The 20586-nt window shown below is 46.6% G+C and overlaps 1 protein-coding gene and 1 long non-coding RNA gene across 6 annotated transcripts in view; one reads left to right on the top strand and one right to left on the bottom strand.

Moving 5' to 3' along the window:
- LOC311511336 overlaps positions 1-15879 on the top strand; it is a 34140-nt gene extending 18261 nt beyond the window's left edge. For both annotated transcript variants that reach the window (XR_014709261.1, XR_014709262.1), the window contains exon 3: positions 13127-15879. This is a non-coding gene — a long non-coding RNA (uncharacterized lncRNA). The remainder of the gene's footprint in view (positions 1-13126) is intronic.
- The window catches only part of GRIK4 (glutamate ionotropic receptor kainate type subunit 4), a 303965-nt gene that overhangs the window by 5275 nt on the left and 278104 nt on the right, over positions 1-20586 (bottom strand). For 3 of the 4 annotated variants that reach the window (XM_084611846.1, XM_084611845.1, XM_084611847.1), the window contains 6 exons: positions 18505-18618; positions 10494-10603; positions 7887-8060; positions 7485-7650; positions 5026-5251; positions 3421-3549 (listed from right to left, as the gene is read on the bottom strand). In XM_084611846.1, the coding sequence (XP_084467972.1) occupies positions 3421-3549; positions 5026-5251; positions 7485-7650; positions 7887-8060; positions 10494-10603; positions 18505-18618 (919 nt within the window). The remainder of the gene's footprint in view (positions 1-3420; positions 3550-5025; positions 5252-7484; positions 7651-7886; positions 8061-10493; positions 10604-18504; positions 18619-20586) is intronic. The other variant, XM_084611848.1, reaches the window with a different exon arrangement.

Genomic DNA, 20586 nt, shown 5'->3' on the forward strand with positions numbered 1-20586 from the left:
ATAAAGCAAAGGAAAAAAATAAACTGGAGAGGAAGAGACAACAAATGTTGTGTTCGGAACCACATAGAAATCTTGACTCTTCTAATTATCTTTGAGCTCATCCACCCAGGGAACAAAAACAGTACAATGGGCCCTTTGCTGTTCAATCAAAATTAACTAGCACAGCTTGAATTGTAAATACCAAATTACTTGCAATGATCTGCTTGCGATCGAAGAATTCTTCCTAGGAAGTATGATTTAGCAAATAATTTCAAACAACAAATACCTCTGAGAGAAGTGTAAAGTGGTTTGCAGATAAACAAAGCAGGAAAAGGAAGAAAGATCAATCAGATAAATTATGTCCTACAAATTATTTACTCAGCGGTTGTCACTATGAAGTCAGTAAATGGACATGAGAAAGCATCATTGACAAAGCAAAGAGAAGGAAGAGATGGAAATCAGAACATTAGGAGAGGGCAGGACCAAGAGCAATTCCTTCATTCACATGCAATAATGCTGATAGAAAATGATTACTATTTACATCTGGAGGACGCAACTGAGATCAGGGCCACAGTGTGTTAGGTGACAGTAAGAGGCAGTCCCTGCCCCAAACAGCTTAGAATCTAAATAGACAAGGCAGGCAAAAGGAGAAACAGAAGCACAAGGAGAAATGATTTAGTCAAGGTCACACATTAGGTCACTGGTGGAACCAGAACCCCTCAGTCCCTCTCCAGTGGCCTCGTCACTAAGACTATGCCCCAGATAAATTTCAGGGAGCTGGGCCCTTAGCTCAGCATGCAGAGTCCCAGAAATGACTTCTTTCACCACTACTTGTTGTTCTAGGGTCACGGGTGGACTGGACTGTTGATTGAATTGATGACAATGAAGCATGCGGCACCTTGTACTGAGGGGACTGTATGTGGCTATTAGTCAACCAGGACACCTGTAAAATCTTCCTCCCCCTCTGTAACATTAAATCAAAGCGAGAGAATCCGTGATTTACTGACCTAATCTCTGCGTGGCTTTTCGACATAAAACCTCCCCCCAATCCTTGTAAATTGCTGATCTGCTTTGTTTTAAAACTCACAGAGTGACATTTCTCCCCCGTTCTCCATCATTCTTTTGGCAACCCTCTAGGGCTCTCGTCACCCAGTAAATCAGACCTTTGCAGGGAGATATGCTTCCGCTAAGACAGCGATTACAGGGCATAAAATCCCATAGTCACAGCCCAGGCCCAGCTCAAACCCACCTCCCATCCCCCCAAACTCACGACCCAGACCCTGCCTCGGCCTCCCATAAACACTGCCCAATATCAGCTCAGACTCCCCTCTCCCACTCATCCCCATGCCCAGCTCAGAGGCTTCCTCCCCACCCTCACCCACAGGCCTGGCTCAGCCTTCCTCCAAAGAAGGGTTAGAATATAGTTGGGTTTTCATTTAAAGCAATAATCCTCCCAAGCACTTTTCATTACCTACATGCAACTCTTTCAAGCTGATTATGACCATCCCAGTTCCACAAATGGGGAAACTGAGGCACAGAACAGGGAAGTGACTTGCCTGAAGCCATGCAGTGAGTCAGTGGCAAAGCCAGGAACAGAACCCAGGAGTCCTGGCTCCCAGTCCCCCTGCTCCGCCTACATCAGAACTGGCCCGTTTTTCTGATTTTGCCCTTCAGGGTCTGTCTGGAGTTTGCTCTCTCTAGAGCTTGCTGAGTGCCCATCCCCTCCCTGGAAGGTAATGCCTTTAATAATTTATCAGTTGATTTTCATCCCTTTGAAGCTCGGTTATGCATTGGGATGTCAAGATAAAGCAATTAGCGCTCTCACAAGTCACTGGGTATTTCTGTCCAACAAGGCACTCAGAGACTCTCCTGTAATCCAATACTCCCAGTGAGAGGGGCCTGGAACTGGTGCCGAATGGCTAGAAATAGGAATTATTGTGTGATTTTAAGAGAGACCTATAGAGAATTTGAGCTACTTGTGCTGAGGTCTGTTTTGCTCACAATTGAAGGCCACTTGCAATAAAACAGAACAGGCCAAACCAGGAGCAGAGTATCTAGACATCCCCTCTGCTCCCCACGCTTCCTTCCCCTAAAACTTTGGGGGTTTAACAGGTGTGAATAGAAACCCTACCGCCAAATATCCCTATGCTTTGGGTGGGCGTGGAATGCAAGGCAGGGCGCACATTTTCCAAATGGCTTCAAGAGACTCTCTCTGTAGCATTTCTCTGATGCCCATTACTGTAGGATGAGAGCATCTCATACTCTTTAATGTATTGAACCCCATAATCTGCTGTGAGTTAGGAAGTACTGTTATCCTTGTTGCAGAGAAGGGGAACTGAGAGACAGACAAAGTGACTTGTCCAAGATCACAGAGGAAATCTGTAGTGGAACAGGGACTTGAACCCATGTCTCCCATGTCCCAGGTTAGTGCTCACTGGATCATCCTTCCGCTGGGAAAGATAAGGGGCTGACCTAAAAACCCAGACCCAAGGAATTTGGAATCTAATTCCAGATGTTGGGGCTCAGATCACATCTGTAACTCCCAGCAACCAGCATTCTTCCCTGTGATCTGAAGTACACCGCAGTGTTTCCTGATAGCAAAGCAGCATACAGAGGAAGTTTCCATGCCGGAGAAAGCCCATGTGTCGTCCATACAGTCTGGCTTATAAACTGGAAAAACCCCCTCACATCAGATGTGCCATGAAAACGAAATGGCAATCAGAAGCTTGCTTGGCTCTTCGTCTCCGGGCTTGTAAGGGTCAAAAGGCTGTTCTCTCAGCCAGGGAACCTTTTAGCCTCGCAGAAAAAAATAAATTTGCTTGCTTAAATTAGAGCAACTGCCAAAAATGTAGCGATTGCTTTAAGCTGGCAACTGTTCCTAACGCTGGGACTTCAGCCTAAGGCCATGGCTTTTATGGCAATTTACGTCGCTTTACCCAGAAGGACTTGCTCTTCCATTTTAAAGCCTTATTAATAAAGTCCCCATTCCCCTTTTCCTGTCCTAAAGGAGCTTTAGATTAACCCATTAACCCAAGGTTCTGTGATGATATTCCATTTTCTTTTAAAGGAGTCCAGGTTTTGGATACAATCCTTTCAGCCATCTATTTCCCCATGTAATGCTGAGAACATTCATTAGAAGCTAATTTACCCTCCATATGCCTCCAAGATTTGTCATTTGGTTGTTGCTACTATCTTTGCCCCAGGCAAAAACACACAGCATGAGGCTCAGCAGAGCTGTTTGGTTTTCTCCTTGCATTGTTAAGGAAGAAATCTCAGGTCAGAATAATTGCAAAACCAAACCAAACCTCCGGCTGGTATCGTTCATGAATGGTGCGTGAGCTCATTCTGCCAGCATCTATGATAATGTGACCGCTGTACAGCCTTATTAATAGACTCTGTACCATGCAGGAGGCACCTGCGTCTCTGAGAATCAGGGTTTACCTTTGGCTCTGTGGTCTTCCTCTTTGGGGCACTTGCCCCCTTCCCACCACTTTCGCTTCAAGATTTCCAGGCGGTTGTTCTCTTGCAGCTGGAGAATGGCCAGGTCAAATTCATCTCGGAATATGGAGCCTACAACACCCATGGGGAGGGGAGTTAAGATATAGTTCAGGCAGCTCCTCTCCCCACACCACACCACACATGCTGCCCTGTCAATGTGCCCGAACTGGAGAGAACCCCCCTTCCAAGCAGATAGAGGGGAGTTCAGTCCTGATGGCCCATTCAGTCCTCACCGTTGAAACCGCCAACAAATCAGTGCCAGCTGTGGGCGATGATTTGTTCCCTGTGGACCACGTGGGGCTCAAAGGTGTCTCCCACAGGCCGCCACACAGCCAGCAAAAGGGAAAAACTTTTGGTTGCTGCCATGCGGGGCAGGATTCAAATGGGCAACTGCACATCTCATTCCCATTCCCCTGAATCATCCACTTCAATTCCCTTGTGGAGGACAAGAATAGAAACCGCTCTCTGTCTATAGCAGCAATTAATCTCACCACCAGGCAAACCCAAATGCTCACTGGAAGCCAGGGTCAAGCCCCCAGCCACAAGCTCTCTCTGTACTCTTCACTATCAGAGATCTAGAAGACAGACCCTCAGACAGATTACGCTGTACAACAGGGTAAATTCAGAGTAACTTCAGTGAAATTCCACCAGTGTCAAAACGAGCAGCATGTGCTTTATCCACTGCAATTTTACTGCTTCACAGGACGCAGCCAGCTAGTTTAAGCCTGTAATTTAGATTTAGTAAATGAAAGGGGTTTTTTTCTTTAACAAAACCTAATAGAAATGTTAAAATACACAGTTATTCTAGGATTTAAACCTTCCTCTACAATAGCACCAATCCAAAGACAATAGCAATGTGTATGAGAACCAGAAAGGAAGCTATTAATGATACTATTTCAATGTTGCTAACCCCAAGTATTCAAAAGTCACGAAGCAGGCATCTCCTCCCCCCAAATCATGAGACTGGCCTAAGAATCAAGAGATATTTACAGATAACAAATTTGGGGTCTTTTTTATTTGTCAGCTGGAGTTGGAGCCTTTAAGCTTCACAATTCAGGCTTTTCTCTTTAACCACGAGGGCTAACAACATTTTCATTTTCCAAAACATGAAAGCTGAGATTGTCTGTTAATAACCTGAATCCAGAAGCTGAGGCTCCAAGGAAAACACCAGACTTGTGATAAAATCCCTGGAGTTCTCAGCACTGTTATTTTACACCTGTGCACTGGAGCTAGAAGCAGGAAGTGAAACTAACACATCTAGTCTCACTTTTTGTGCTGAGTGAAGGGCAAAACAGCAAACAACGAGCACAAATGCGGCAAAAATAATGGCATATTTTAAAAATCTTTCATTTTATATAATCTAAAGGGATGCAGATGAACAATTAAAATACATTTGATTTTTCCTCTGGATGGTGTCTCTTTGAAATAAATGTGACACATGGCACATCTGTGAAAAGTGACATTGCTCCTAGAGCCGTTTCAGCCTTTCAAATGCTCCAATCCTCTGCAGAGAGCTGAGAATAGCTATAATTTTTCTTCACCGCCTACCGACTGGCATGCCAATCCCGTAGCCCTTGGTGTCCAGAAGGCCCCCGACCTGCGTGAGGTTGCAATTGCGCTGACGGTAATACTCGTTCATGGTGGACTCCAGCAGGAAAGCGTAGTTGGAATTCAGCACCCTCGCGATCCCTTCCTCCGTGCTCTTCACGAACACACTTGGCTGCTTGGAGTACATGTAATTCCACATCCGCTGGTACGTCTGGTAACGGGAATTCTGCAAGAAAGAGGAAGAAAGAAGAGCTGTTGCAGGGGACCCCATCTGATAGGTTAGGTCCCAAATTAAAAAGCATATTGAAGTAGAAAGCTGAGATTTTTTTCAAGGACCTTAAGGGGGCCAGATGCCCAATTCCCTTAGGCTTTCAGCTTAAAAACATTTTTAAAAATTATAAAACATGAAAAATATGTTTTCACAATGACATCTGAAAAACAGTCCAGTGGGAAATATTTTTGTTTGGCTGGTTTGCTTTTAAATCAACCTAAATTCCCATGCAGCAATTGCAACCCAAATGTTGCAGCACTGAGTTAGTGCATGAGCATGAAAAAGCGTAAAGGCCCAAAAACTTTAGGCCACAAAGTTTGGACCCAAACTTTCTTGGATTCTGAAGATGTTTGGATCTGGGGTTTTGGTGCAGCCCATTGACTTCAATGGGCTTTGGATCAGGCCCCATATCGGGACCAGTATTAACATCCAATCTGAATTTCCCTCAAAGTTTACGGCTTTTGGAATCTAGGGTTTTGTGTTTGAAACAAAAGGGAAACTGACTAAGCTAATCTCCACTTCCCGAGCTGAGTGAAGGGCAAACATTAGACCAGCAGCATAGATAATGAAATTAAATTGCAGTTAAAATATACTCCGATTTAGTATTTCTAAGTTTTTATGTTTAATTATTATTATTTAATATAAGGGGGGTTCTGTTGCCCTGCATCTTGTGCAATCACTTACGCCAATGCAAAGTGTTTGCAAAATGGGGGTATAAATGCCACATTCTGATTTACTTTTTACTCAGTTTACACAGTATAAATGACTATGCAAGGTGCAATGGAGACTCAAGCCCACGATTTATAACTTGCAGTGTCCCTGAAGAGAGCAGGACTAAGTAAATGCATATTCACTCATGCTCTGTTCAATTAGTGTTAGACACAGAATTCTGCTTAAGCGTCCCTTTGTCAAACCTCTTGGGTCTGCAAAATTGAGCTGGAAAGATCAGACTCACTCATGAGATTTTCAGGGCTTCCTGCTTCAATTCAAACAGAAAATAAAGCGAGAAAAGCGCTCGCCCCTTGGTAATTCAGCATTTAATAAATAAATAATCCTTGTATATCTTCTTTGTGTGTTCAAAGCACTGTGCAAAAGATTAACTCATTCATTCCCACTCTGGACAGAACAGGGAAATGCAGAGATATATGGAAGTCTATGATGGGCTAAATGGTGTTGAAACCTTTGCATGTGCCTGACTTGCATGTGAGCAAACTCTAACACAGGCACCAACCCTGATTTGCACCAGCACACAGAGGTCTTCTTGAGCTAATCAGGGTTGGCCAACACCTATGTGCTTATACAAACTGAGTCTTGTATGTGCAGAAGGTAGGGCCGCCTAACAACGCATAGACACTTATGAAAAATTGGCTCAGAATACTTAGCTGTCAGGGATGGTAGTATCAAGTGGGTACAGCATATGGCTACGAACAACTTTACTACCCACTCTCTGGTGTTCTGTGCACAAACTGATCTTCTGAGTACGAGAAGCAAGGCATTTGCCTGGCTGTCCTGAAAAGAGATCCCATGAATCTAGCCATCCAGCTTCCAAGGCTTGTTTCCATTGCTGTGCTAGGAAATGCCTCCTTCAAATTCCACCTCTTAGCCTTCCCTCACTTATCTCAGCTCTAGCACAATCTGGTCCCACCTCTTGTCTCTGAGCAACTTGGCCCAGCTCCTCAAAAATAGGATCTGGGCCTTTGTGCCCAACCCTGAGGACAACTCCCCTTAGATTTAGTCTGTCACTCAGCGGGAGGTTAGGCTGAGGATACAATCTGAGTTAAGGAGTTGAGAATTTGGCCCACTGAAAATACAACCAAGAAAAAACAGAAATTTCTTTGTAAATAACCCTCACAAGCTCAGATTCCCCTCTTCCCATCCTAATCTCAATCTACTCATATTTCTTGCTATGTTATCAGTATAATGGGCAAGGAACCTTGATTTCGTACACGTCTAAGGCACCGTGCACACAAATCGGATCAAATAAATAATCTCATTATGGTATCAGTGACTATGAAATGGGCTCAAACTGCTATGAATGCCATTTGGTCTGGGCTCTCCTAAAATTTTCCCCCCAAACCGGAGACTAAAATGGGACACACCGAAGACAGGACAAGGTGTGTTACCTGGGAAACATCTGATTCTAACAGAGCGATACTCCACTCCCTCATAGCAAGAGAATGGGATTCACCTGGAAAAAGGTCATGCTGGAGCCTCCATGAATGGTGCCGTACTCAATAGCTGTCTGGTCAGCCAGGTCATCCACTGATTCTATGGGAACATCCATCCGCTGCACAGTCAGAAAGGCTGCCAGGTTGGCTGTGTAGGAGGAGATGATGATCAAGGTGAATGCCCACCTGGGAAAGGGAGGATGAAGAAAAGGTGAACTGAGATTCCCTCTGGGATTCAATCTGATCTCAATCTTCTTAACAGAATTCCTGTTAACTGCAGGATTGTCCCAATCTGGAGCTCCTACTATCCGAGCCTCATCGGCTGTTGGCCAACATGTGAAACCCCCTGTGAAAACGATACCATGGTGTTTTACCCTAAAGCTCCCAGGCTGTTTACAGTTCTGACGGGCATGTTTCCTTACCAGACTCCACTGACGCACCGTGTGGACACAGCTCGAGGGGCAATAGTAGATCCTTGCTGCATGAAACCCCCGACTGGAAACCACAGGCTGTTGCCGAGAGAGTACTGGTTCACTAGGAGATTGCACCTCCCTTGTGAGCAGGGGTGGGGGCTGTACCACTCGTACGGTGTCAGTCTACAGTGACAAGAAACAACCGGGCCAAATACGTTCATGTTACAGGAAACACCATATACAGAAGGGGGGAAAGAAAAGTGACGAGGCTCTAACTCGTCCCCTAAACAGGAGGCAGAATTTCTAAGTAGGAAACTCTTTGCTGGCAACAGGCATCAAGGGGATCATTGCAGAGTTCAAACACAAAGTTGGAGCCTGGTGTTTAGAAAGTGCCATGTGCTCTGATTAGCTCACAGGGGTGGAGCTGAAATCCACATGGAACACACTGTAGAAAGGATAGCGATTACTAGGTCAACCTGGCTGTGGAGTGTCATTGAAATGACTGTAGCTCATATCTCCAGAGTAGCACTTACTTTGCTTCCCATGTGGAATTGGTGCTAGGGCGGGACAGAACTCACTGGCATCACAGGTGAGGAGTTATCTGAGCGCCTTGCCTGTGAATCAGCCAAGTGGCTCTCATTCCCCATCCTCAACTTCTGCATCTCTTTCCTTCTCCTTCTCACCCCCCAGGCCCGCGTCTCTTTTTCATGCCCTTTTTCCCGGTAGGAGGAGAAATCCTCTTGTGGCTGGCTTGCTCCCACAGCCAGCATCCTTAGAAATGGGGCCCGGGCACACAAGAGTTGTCAGGCTGGAGGGTGTCTTGTTCCTGCAGTGAAACTCTTTTCTGAGTGAGCATTCCTCCTCCTCCTAACTGAGGCATGCACAGGGGCCCAAGCAATGGACAGACAGGTTTGCTGCAAGAGGGAAGTGGTGAAAACTTTGTCAGTGTAATAAGGTGGCTGGATTCTCTGGCTGACTCAGCCGTTAAGCAGGGGTTTGCGACTCTAGACGGATCTGCAGATTAATGATTGTTAGGGGTGGTGTGCTTCCCTACACTCCACCCAGAATTGGGAGCAGCCCTCTGGGAGAGGGATCTAGGAGCTGAGGCAGATGGGGAGGAACCATAGGAGCAGCCAAACCAGGGGAGAAGGCTGGAGTTGGGGTGCATGTGGTGTTGTTATTAATAAAACCAGACCCCAGATGGTTGATTTTTCGATGCTATGATTGCAGCTTGTGTTGGGAACTGGGTGGGGACTCCACTGGCTCACACTGACATTAGCCAAACTACGGTACGTATTATTGCTTCTGGATCTCACTGTGCCTTGTTGTGACTCCAGAGAGGTGGCGTTTCCTCTCTTTGGATGTTTGACAGCGAAATGCTGTCCCGAGAGAAGCTTTTCTGCCCATCACAAGGGCCGAAAGGCCCTGCAGGGAGCTACAAACTCCTGAGCATGTTGGGAGAGTATTTTCTAAGAACCTGCCTCCACTAAGATCAGAAATCATGTAAGCACCATTCTAAAGAATCATGTTTAAAACATGTACAGACAGCTACCTTGGCTCCAAATGTCAGTGCACGTAGTGCCTGACTGCATTGTTAAGTGGTTTACAGAGCTGTGTTATTGAAGCTGTAACATGATTTTGAAAACCATTAAAGCCCTGTCAATCTTACAACTCCAGCCAGGCCAGGGGACGCAGTGACTACAAAGTTCCATTTTGTAATGGGGGTTGGGTATTAGCCATGCCCTCAAACAGTGCCCTTGGGCATGTCTTTAGCACACTGCCAGGACATAGAGAACATTTGAGGAGCCCATCTAGGCTCCCAAAAGAACCATGTTATTACTAGGTCAGGGGAAAACAGCATTGTAGCACGGTCCCCGCCTCCACAACTGGAGAGGAGCCTTCAGTAATATGATTACCCCTGGCCACAGGTAACCTGAGTTGACACCTGTCCAGCAAGACCAGTGCTTAAACTGTGAGTCTCCAGAAAGATGCTAATGCTGTTTCCAATCTCTGTCCAGTCAGGGCCTTGACAGGGTAGGAGAAACCAGCATAGATCCTGGGAACACTTGTGAATTTGTTTTCTGAGGACAATCTCTGCATCCTGCCATCTGTCCGGATCTGCTGGCCTTCACGGTTCCCATTGAAAGCGCTCAGCTGGGCTTCTCTGTGCTGAATTTAGCATGCAAACAGAGCAAGGCTCTGCCTGTTTGTGCTGCATGAGACCTCATCTCAGACCTCCCCCTTCCAGGCTTTAAGGCTGCCTCTGGCATTGGCTGATGCCAGTGCAGCCAAACACATGCGAATCTGACTGATCTGCTACTGCCCCAGTCTTACTGCGACATGCCAGTACTTCTCAGTGGGAGTCACAGGGCTGCCATTTGCATCAGTGGCATGTGTTCGGGCATGCGTCTGAACAGCAAAGACAGACAGATGGTGGTGGTGGATGATATGACACCCAATCCCCATTCCTGTTGCTCCCAAACTTTTGCCCGAAGCAGGGACCCCCCGGCACAACCTAACCCCTCCCCGCACCACATCCCCCCATGGAGTTCTCAAATTCTGACACTAGGTGGCACCATGAGGATGGGAAAGGAACTGCAATAAAAGTAACAGTACCGAGCAACCAGGAAGAGGACACAGCTGACAGCCAGGTAGGCAAGTAACATGAAGAGCCAGACACCAGGAGAAAAGGGGTCCAGGAAAGAGAAGTAGCCGGGTTTGCGCCCCTAAGATGGAGACAAAAAGAGTCCAGCAGGTTTTTGTTTTTTAAATCAAAAAGTCCATTCTGCAACATAACACAATGAAATACATAGACCTGGCAGTGAAATCACAGGAGCAACGCAGGATTAATGCAGGCAAACAAGAGAAGGGATCAGCAAATGATTTGGAGGAGATACAGGTGGAACAGAGGGCAAAAGGAACAAGGCATTAAGCTCCGCAGCAGCTCACCAGCCAACATACATTTCCCAGTATGGCCCTCTTCTTTACCCCTTCACTTTGATATATAATAGGAATATAGGTACATGGAAATCATCAGACCAGATCAGACCAGGGCTCCACTTAGGCCAGCATCCTGTCTCAGACAGTGGCCAGAACATGCTGCTTCAGATGAAAGTGAAATAAACCCTGCAGTAATGGTATAACCTACCCTTAGAGACAGTTCCTTCCTGACCCCCATTTGTTAGAGGTTGGCATACACCTCGAAGCATGAAGGTTTATATCCCTATGGGTCAAAATCACTGCTGGCATAACTCCATTGACCTCACCGGAGATACACCAGTGAGGTAGTTGACCCAATATCTTTATCTTACATTTCTATAGTGAACCTGAAGGATCTCAAAAGTACGATTCCCTGATTCTGCAATCATTACTTATGCAAATAATCTTTACCTAGCAGCCAGGTAGTGGTAAATGGGAGCATTTGTAGGTGATTAAAAGAGCATCAGATCCCATTAGAGTGAGAAGTGGAGAAAATGTTTGCATAAAGTTTCACATGAAAAAGAAATATTTGCAATGTTGTTTCTGCAGCCGTTGAAATGTTCCTTTTCTGCAAAGTTCAGTAAAATAGTTACTTTATCTCAGGAACCATGTCTGAATTTCATGTGTTTTCTCTGCAAAGCCGCCTTTGTTTGAAAACAGACACTCCTCTGCTGGAAAAAACAGGCCTTTTTTCTCTCAAAATACCTTAATTTTTGAGCAGAAAAAATGGTGAAATTTTGTGAAGTTTTCTAATTGGGATGAATCTCAAATGTTGAGCATGTCCCGTTTTGCTGAGAATTCTTCTTACTCCTCTCCAAACTACACAGATACAGCACCTCTGAAATGGAGAGGGCTACAAACCATCAGCACCACTGCACGCTGCTTACCCATGGGGAGGAGTAAAAAATGAGGCAAAAGACACTGGCGTAAAGACTTGCTCTTTCAGAATAAGCTCCATAGGTTCCTTAATACCCATGCAAAGAAGAAAGCATCTTGTGACGTGCTATTCAGAGATTTAGGGCCCCTGACACCTGCGTGGGCATTGTGGGTGCTCAGCATTTGTGCAAATCAAGCTACTTGATTTTAAGGTCTCAGCAGAAAGACCCACACAGCAAAAAGCATGCAACTCAGTGATCCACTATGGAGGGATGAAGGGCTGAGTTGACCCAGTTAGGATTTGACCCTGTCGCTCATGGGAATCTACAACTTCTGCATAGATGGCTAAGTCACCCACATGATCACCAAACATCCTAGTGTATGATTTCCTAAAGCACTTGTAATCTTGAAGCCAGCTGAGACTTAGATCTTCTTATATTAAAGTGAGACTAGAAATGTCCTTTTCCCCACCCTCTCTGCATCGTTTCCAGACTCTGAGAGACGGACATTGAGACTTGGTATATGGATCCTTCTATTACATCTCAGCTGAGTTCTCTGTACCTTCCTTATTGGTATCTCACTCTGATGCCTCTCACAAGCATATACTGGCATTTGCTCAATCCAGCTCACTTGAGCAGTCATCTCCCAGTGTGTCCCAGAGAAAAAGAACTTCCAGTGAGGCAGCTGTTGAATTGCAGGATTGTTTGCTTTACATGGGAGTCATCTTCAGCAGACAGCCACTTCATTTCCCCCTTAGTCCACTGGCTTACTATGCCCAGGTGTAGCACTACATAAAGTAACAACAACAATAAACAACACCTAACCACTACCGCCCCTATGAAACCGGCTTCCCTCACAAATCAGATTTCCGATTTTTTAGCTGTCTTTAAACCCAAAGCAATTAATTTTTCCCCAAAAAATTCCCCTAGAAATATAGCCACAATATATTTTTTCCCAGGCCGAGAAATGTCAGTGACTGTTAAGGGAAATTGTCCTGCAGAGGCCAGTTTCGCAATGAACTATGCCTAATTTGAAGCAAAAATGGATTTTCATAGATTTTTGAACTTTGGGAATTCAAAACCAATTCGGATTTTGCTAAAAAATAACACCAATTTTTCAGCGAAAAAGCCCCCTTTGCTTAATTTGCTCTAGTTTTGGGTGGTGTTCAAAAATCCCATTTCCAACAAGGTCTATCACAATGTCTCAAGAGCCTTATAAAACAAACCAAGGCCCAAATTGAAGTCAAGATGGACCAAATCAAAAACCCCAGATTCAAATGTACAAGTGAATGGGGAAAGGAATGAACCGTGAAACAGACTACATTCATCTTTTGTTCCTCTCTCTTCCTTTCATTACCCATTGTAATATTCTGTCTGTCTTTATATCTTTTCTAGAAAACAAGGAGGGAGACGAATGTGTGACAGCCGACACTTGGAAATGAACTGGGGACCTCTAGAACGGAATATATTAGCTCAAGCTGTTAGAGACTGACTCGAGAACCAGGCACTCAGGGATGTAACAGATTCACATCTCTGAAACAGGAAAAGTGGGGAGATGTCTAATATGCTGACCAGTGGCTTACACATATACTCCTGTGCAAAAGCTACTGATGGCTGCTGGATGCTGCTATTGCTCATTGGAAGAGCCAGCTTGGGCAAACCCTGCAGGAAGCACAGGTGCAGCAAGTTCCTGTAAAGGGGACTCAAAAGTTAGCCCAAGGCACAAAACCCTGGACTGAAATAAGCAGCCAACACCTCTGGAAAAGGGAAGCTTAGCTATAAGGAAGCTCTGGTTCAGAGCTGGCTATTAAGTTATTGTGGGCCACATTCTTGATGATGTTTATAGCTATTAATAGTGACACCTTTGCGTGCGTTTTTCTTTGGGATATTTTTTGGTCCTTTCTTTCACCAACGTAGTGAGGAATCATAAATTCTCTTTCTTGTACCTTGTTGCTTTATAAGCCAGCCCAGCCGCTTGGTCTCTATGCCAGGTGAAAGCCAAAATGTTTGCACTTGGGACAGTTGTTGTTACACTGGGGAGCTGTAGAGCTAAAAGCATGAGCTGTCGTGGGAGTCAGTGCTCCCCAGCTGGGGCTGTAGCTGACTGACCTAGTCTGTGGATCAGCCATCAAGAGGGGACCTGTAACACACTCTCCAGTGGGTTACACATGCACCCCTGGAGCCCAGCCTGCTGTGTTTTGCACAGCTGTACTCGTTACTAGGTGAGCAGAGTCGATAACACTGCACGTTGTGCTGGCCCGAGCCACGCTGCGTATTCATGCTTCATTTCCCCACCAGTTGGTCTGTGGGACCTGGAGCAAAGAACAGCACTGGAGTGACACCGCGAATCAGCAGAAAGCCTGTACGTACAGGCCACGTCCACAGCTGGCGCCAGATTCAGTGCACGAGGGCCGTGAGGTTGCGCTGAAATGGTCACAACTTCCACTGCACCGAGAATGCAGGAGAGGCACAGACCACAAGGGTAGTGGATGCAGCCAGGACAGCTACAGGACGTGCTGACCGCACCCCTTCACCCGCTGCTGCTGGTGCAGTTCTCATGTAGTCCTGACGATAAACTAAAGCTCCCAGTGGCACAGCACACCAAGGAAAGCAGGGGTAGTACCATCCCTTGGAATGATCCCCCCCCCCCCCCCGGGGCCAAGGAGTGCAGTGATTACCTCCCTGCACCATCGTCCGTGCATTTGTCCCTGCAGTGGGAAAGAGGAGCAGATTTACCAGGAAACAAACTGTGCGGTGGCACGGGGCCCCCCCAAAATGCAGGACAAATATTTGACAACCTGCCCCTGTGTCCCAGCCGGCGGCACAGCAGGGCTCAGGCAGGCTGCCTGCATGCCGTGGCCAGTGGCCCCACGCCGCTCCCGGAAGCGGCTGGCTGCTGGCACATCTTTGTGCACCCCTGGTGGGGGGAGGTGGCTCTGCATGCTGCCCCTGCCCTTGGCAGCGCACGGAGACCCGCTGCCCCCTTCCCTGCAAGGAGGAGGGTGAAGAGGCGGATGGAGGAGGAGGATGAAAAAAAGAATGAAAAACGGGGGAGGGGGAGGATAAGAGAGAATGTTCTTTTTCTTGGCTGGGTTCCCAGGGGAGCCCCCAAAAATGAAGATGCTTACAGGGCCCCACTAATTCTAAATCCGCCACTGGTGGAAAAGTAAAGAAATTGACCTGAAGAGGCAGAGTGGCCCAATGGGTAGAACAGCAGATTGAAAATCAGAAGATTTGGGTTCTAATCCTGCCTCCACTCTTCTAAAGAGGTTCTTCTACCACTTTCATTGCCATGGTATCTGAGCACCTTCCAGTATGGCATTAAGTACCATGGCTAACATCTTCCGTTGACCTGCTGTGTGACCTTGGGCACATCATTTCCCTTCCCACCCTTTGTCTGTCCTGTCTGTTTAGATTGTAAGTCTTTGGAGGCAAGGACTCACCATGTGTCTGTGCAACACCCAGCACAATGGGACCGTGATCTCAGCACGTGTTATTGTAAGACAAATAATACTATCCTGCTCTACTGCCCCTGGATGCCTACAGAAAACAGCCCCCTTCCTCATCCATTGTCTAGAGCTCATGTTCATTCTCTGCTTCTCTCCACAGTATCCCCTTGGCTGGACAAAGATCGGGGGGTGGGGGAGAAACTCTCTCAGCAGCCCGTGGGTCAGAAAGTCCATTAGAGTCCCCGTGTCAGAAATCCACACTCGATTATATCACAACAACTGAAACTGAGAAAAATGACAGCCCCATTTAAAGCTGCCATATTTGGTTATGTGTGATAGGAAAGACACACAGCACGGTGGTTGGATGGGGGCGGGGGAGAAAGGATTTGGAACTGAAGTTAAACAGAAAATAAAATACAATGTCACTAAGCTGTGGGTGGGGGAAACTGAGACGTGGCAACGACTCCTCGGCAGGAAATTTATTTGTAGTTATTTGTTAGGAAACGTCTGATCGGAGCCATGGATTAACATACGTCAGCTGCAGTTCTCCATGTGCGGGGAACGGGAAAAGAGAAGAGCAGATGGGGATCTGGAGTTGCCTTCGTCTGCTCTGCAAACTGAATCCTTGAAGGAAAGCCTCAAGGATAAGCTATCGTGCCTTCCTCTGCTAAATAAATATTTACTGGTTTAATTCGTTAATTGCCACACTGCTCCTATGCACTACCTTCCTGCACAGTGGGAAACCCAACCCACTCCAAGGGGGCGGGAGAGAGACCTAATGCAGGGCACCTGGGGTGATTCTGCTGCGGCTTGAGCAGTGGTGCTGCAGTGGAGATGGTTTGTGGCATCTGCAGCTACGGAATCCACCTCAGGGATTCGGGGTGCTCCCTGCACAGCAGGGTTTGGGAGGATCACGAGTGCGGGAAGAGTTATGCGGGTGGGATCTGCTGCTAAACAGATCCACCAGTGATTGCTCACCACTGCCCCCAGGCAGCTGGGGCACAGGAATTACTGCAGCCTCAGTGGTTCAGGATCCACTGAGTGGCGTTTCTACAGGATGCCTTGCACCTTGCTGTTGGAGACAGACAACTGGTCTGATTCAGCGTGGCAATTCCTATGCACTGATGCTTGATGAGGTAGCTGAGGATTTAGCCCTGAGTATCAGACCCATGGCATAACAATACTGGCAAAACACTTTTTAGACCTGCAGCTGTTTCAAATGTTTGTCTAGATTCAGGGGCAGCAACAGTTAATGCCACACCCTTAGAGGGTGTGTTAACTCTCCAAAGCCCTGTACTACTATCCTCACCACTTCCCTGCATGACAGGTAAGTAAGACTTGTGTTTGGGGTGACGGAAGTTGCCCAAGGTCACAGAGTAAGTCAGAAGCAGAGCATGCTCATCATTCAGTTCCCCTCCCTTTAAACGTCTGTGAGAAAGAGAAAGAGAGAAAAGAAAAAAAAAAACCCCCACCAGAACCCAAGCAGGTTGAAATTCTCAGAAACACATCTAGGACATAGAAGAAGCTGGGGACAAGGGGGGTGGGAGTTGCAGAAAGCATGCATTGCAAGGCAGGAATATTTACACACATTTGATCTTGGAGAGCATGAAAGGGTCTGATCCTGTTTGATCAGTTAACTCATTGATCCTTCATTCTGCACGTACCAGAGGAAATGGAATTTTAACTAGATTTTAATTACTTGTTTGTTCTTGGCAGGAGACAACCCGGCACACAGATATGTATGTGCAAGTTTGTTTACATTGGTGTCAGATGCTGCATCTTTAACAGCCTTGTGTATTGAGACAGGGTGGGGGGAGGATAGAAGAGGCTTTAATTGTTTTATCTTGTTGTTGTTGTTCAGCTGATGGGTAATCAAGACCGTTTTCTTATTGCCTACGGAGCCATACAAAGCACATATCAAAACACCAACTGGGTATATTACAGCATCTCGTTATAAACAACCTTAGTGCCACAGTCTGTCCTTGGTTACCCCTGGGAAGCTCTACTGACTTCAGGTGGCTCACATAGGCGATAACTGGCAAAAGTTGGAGCTCTGTTCCATGGGGTTCTGTTCCTAGTTCCGCTGCTGACTTGCTGCCTGTCCTACAAGTCACTTCACTTGGCTGTGCCTTAGTTTCCCGGCTATCATATGGCAATAATATCTGCCCATATTTATAAAGGGCTTTGAGATCTAAGGATGAAAAAGCATGATACAAAGTAATATTATTTTGCATCTTGTCCAAAACACAGCCCTACCCAGCAACACTGTTCCTTGGGGCATTGGATCAGTACAGACATAGAGCCATCTGAATCACTAATGCCTCCTCTGACATCCTAGGTATTCCTCTACTGAGGGCCAGATTCGGTCACACAGACTCATATTGAGCTAAACCTTACGCTATGAGTAGTTTCACTGAAATCCATGGGACTGCTTGCGAAGTAAAATACAATTTTACTCCACAAGTGAGTAAGGGTGACAGGGTCAAGCCCCTGGTTTATAGCACCACTTTATACTTTAGATAAGCCAACTCCACAGGCCTCCCATCCAAATACTACACAGGCTCAATCCTGCTTGTCTTCCAAAACACCGTGAAAGGACGCCAGAAAATAGCATAGCTGGATAGCAATAAGCTGCAATGTTTGTAACGATAGGGCACCTGCTGCATTCAAACCCTGCTCCAGAGCCCGCAGAACCAAATGGGAGCCTTTCCACTGACTTCATGGGCTTTGGCTCAGCCTTGTAGGGCACACCCACACTGCAGTAAAAGAGCCGCACTATGGCGGCAGCTGGGCTGGGGCAGCTGACTCAGGCTCGTGGGGTGAACAATTGCAGGTAGACATTCAAGCTCAGATTGGAACCCGGGCTCCAAAACCCCACAAGGGGGATGGGTCTTACAGCCCGGTCTCCAAACTTCTACCCTGCTATTTTTAGCCCTGCAGCCTGAGCCCCTTGAGCCCGAGTCGGCCGACCCAGGCGCCAAGCCTCGGTGCTGGAGGGGGAGTGGGTTACTGCAGTGTAGACATACCCTTTGAGTCAGGTGGGGGCAGATCATGCAGTTCTCTGTGCGCTGAGCTCCCCCTGGAACCAGTGGGATTTGGCACTGGGAGTCTGAATGGCAGTGTCTCCACACTGAACCCATGAAGCTGAAACAGGGTGTGGGGGGGAGACGAGACAGGAGAGGTGGGTGGGGTTGGGGGTCCAGCACATTTGCGTTTAAATAAGAAACCAAAATATTTGTCTGAGTCATTCATTATTCCCCTATAACTACGTGCGGTTGCATGCAAATAACTATGACATACACGGTTATAAAATAGGTCTCTTACCATATGAACTCGGTAGAGAATGCTAATTCCCAAAGTCATGAAAGGTTTAGAGAAATCAATCACCTTCTCCCGTTCAGCCGTGATTGTCAGGCCAGCCACTGCCAAATCGGCTTTCTAAAGAGGAAGGAATGCAGAGAAGATCAACAGCCTGCCCCAAAGGCTGGACCCAAGGGGGCAGAGAAACCACACCCCTGGCAGAAGGATCCCTAGCTCCGAAGGACTCGTCCCCACAAAACCCGTAGCCAAGGACACCAACCTATTCACTATGGGGGAAATCCTGGCCCTGTTGAAGTCAATGAGAGTTCTGCCATTTCCCTCCTGAGTGTAACTTCACCTTGAGCAGAGGACTTTGGGTAAGGCCTAGGCCCCACTCAGGCAGAGCCTAGGCCTTATGCAGGGAATCTGCAAGGGGTAAATTTCACCCCATGTCACTGCAGAGTGTGTTGTTGTCCAGGAACAGTCAGTGCTCTCCCAGCCTCACCAAACCTTAGGCCAAGCTCAGAACAAAGACCAGTTGTCCCTTTTCAAAGATCGGAGCTCTGGGACACTCACCTCCCAGGCTTTCTCCCTCTTCCTGACCATAGTAAGTGGGGACCCGGGGAGTTCTGAGACTCTCTTACCTCAGCCTCAATTTATCCATCTGCAAAATACTACTCTCCTCCTTGGCTCTATAGACCATGGAGGTCCTTGGCTGTTCTCACAATTCCCCCCTGCTGCCTGTGAGCATATTTTCCTCTTTAATGGTCATTCACATTCAGAGCTCTGAGGTCTTGCTCAGTGTTATCACTCCATCTTCTCCATGGTCAACCATGAGGTCAGACACCATAGGGATGTCCTTCCATGAGACACTAAGCTGGTCTGTTGTGCATCATTCCAGCTACATACCCAGGCCACTTTGGGATCCTTGGATGAAAACAGCCGTAGAAGCACTGAGTGTGGTAACGGTTTGAAGAGGATACAAGCCCCACCCTACAAGGCATGTCCTTCCCTCTCCAAATAGGATTCTTGTTACTTACAGAGTGCCACAGGAGGGAGCTCACAGTTTAAACAAGATCATTAGAGATGCCTCCCAAGCCACAAAGTCTGCAGCGTTGCCAACCCCAAGAGTTCAAAAATCACGAGTCAGGCACGAAAAACGAAACAAAACAAAACATGAGATTGGCTTAAAAATCATGAGATTAAAAATAATAGTCTCTTTGCATTGACCTTCTAGGTTTTTGAACTTTTAGGTGGTGGCTCAAGTCACATTTTTCAAGAGTTTGTCCACCGCAACCCTGCGGGCTAGAAACGTACTTTTTAAAACAAATGAAAGCTGAGTGTCTTGTGTAATCACTTGACTCCACGAGACGGAGCTTTTTAAACAAACTCCTAAGACTCCTGATAAAATCACAAGAGTTTGGCACCATCTCCAAACTCTCCCAACGATCAGAAGAGGTATTTGAATGCAAGCTTTGCATTGGGACGAGGAGCAGGATGACAGATCATGTGAAAGAGGAAAATGACACTGAGATGAAGGACTTGATGACAATGACACTGATGTGGATTGTGAACATCTGAGAGACAGATGGCAGTTTGGATAGAAGTCACAAAACAGCTCTAGTAAATCCTTTTTATATTCTTGGCTCCAGCTGACCCTTTCCATCCAGCAGCAATTTTTAAGGTTTCCGCAGTGGAACAAAGCAGAAAGCTTTTGAACATTTTTGCAAAAAACAGAATTGGGACTCAATGTCCATTTACAGCGCAAAACCTGAGCTTTTTAATTTGCAAAGGTGTGAGACTATGGTCTAGTGGTTAGGGTGCTGGCCGGTGATGTGGGAGAGACAACTTTGAGACACAGCTCTGCCTGAATCAGAGCAGGGTTTTTCATCACAGATCTCTCTGAATCAAACAGAGCAGGGATTTGAACCTCACGTTCCCCTATCCCAAGTCAGTGAGCTAACCATCAGGCAATAGAGAGTGAGTGAGTCAATCGATCCCTCTCTGCTGAAACCAATACATCCCCATGAAACATTTCATTTAGTCTTTCCAAGCAGTTCTCCTCTTGGGCAGAAACAAAAAGAGATCATCAGCAAGAAAGGAACC

This window comes from Lepidochelys olivacea (genome assembly GCF_965140295.1).
Source record: "Lepidochelys olivacea isolate rLepOli2 genome assembly, chromosome: 22".
Lineage (NCBI taxonomy): Eukaryota > Metazoa > Chordata > Testudines > Cheloniidae > Lepidochelys > Lepidochelys olivacea.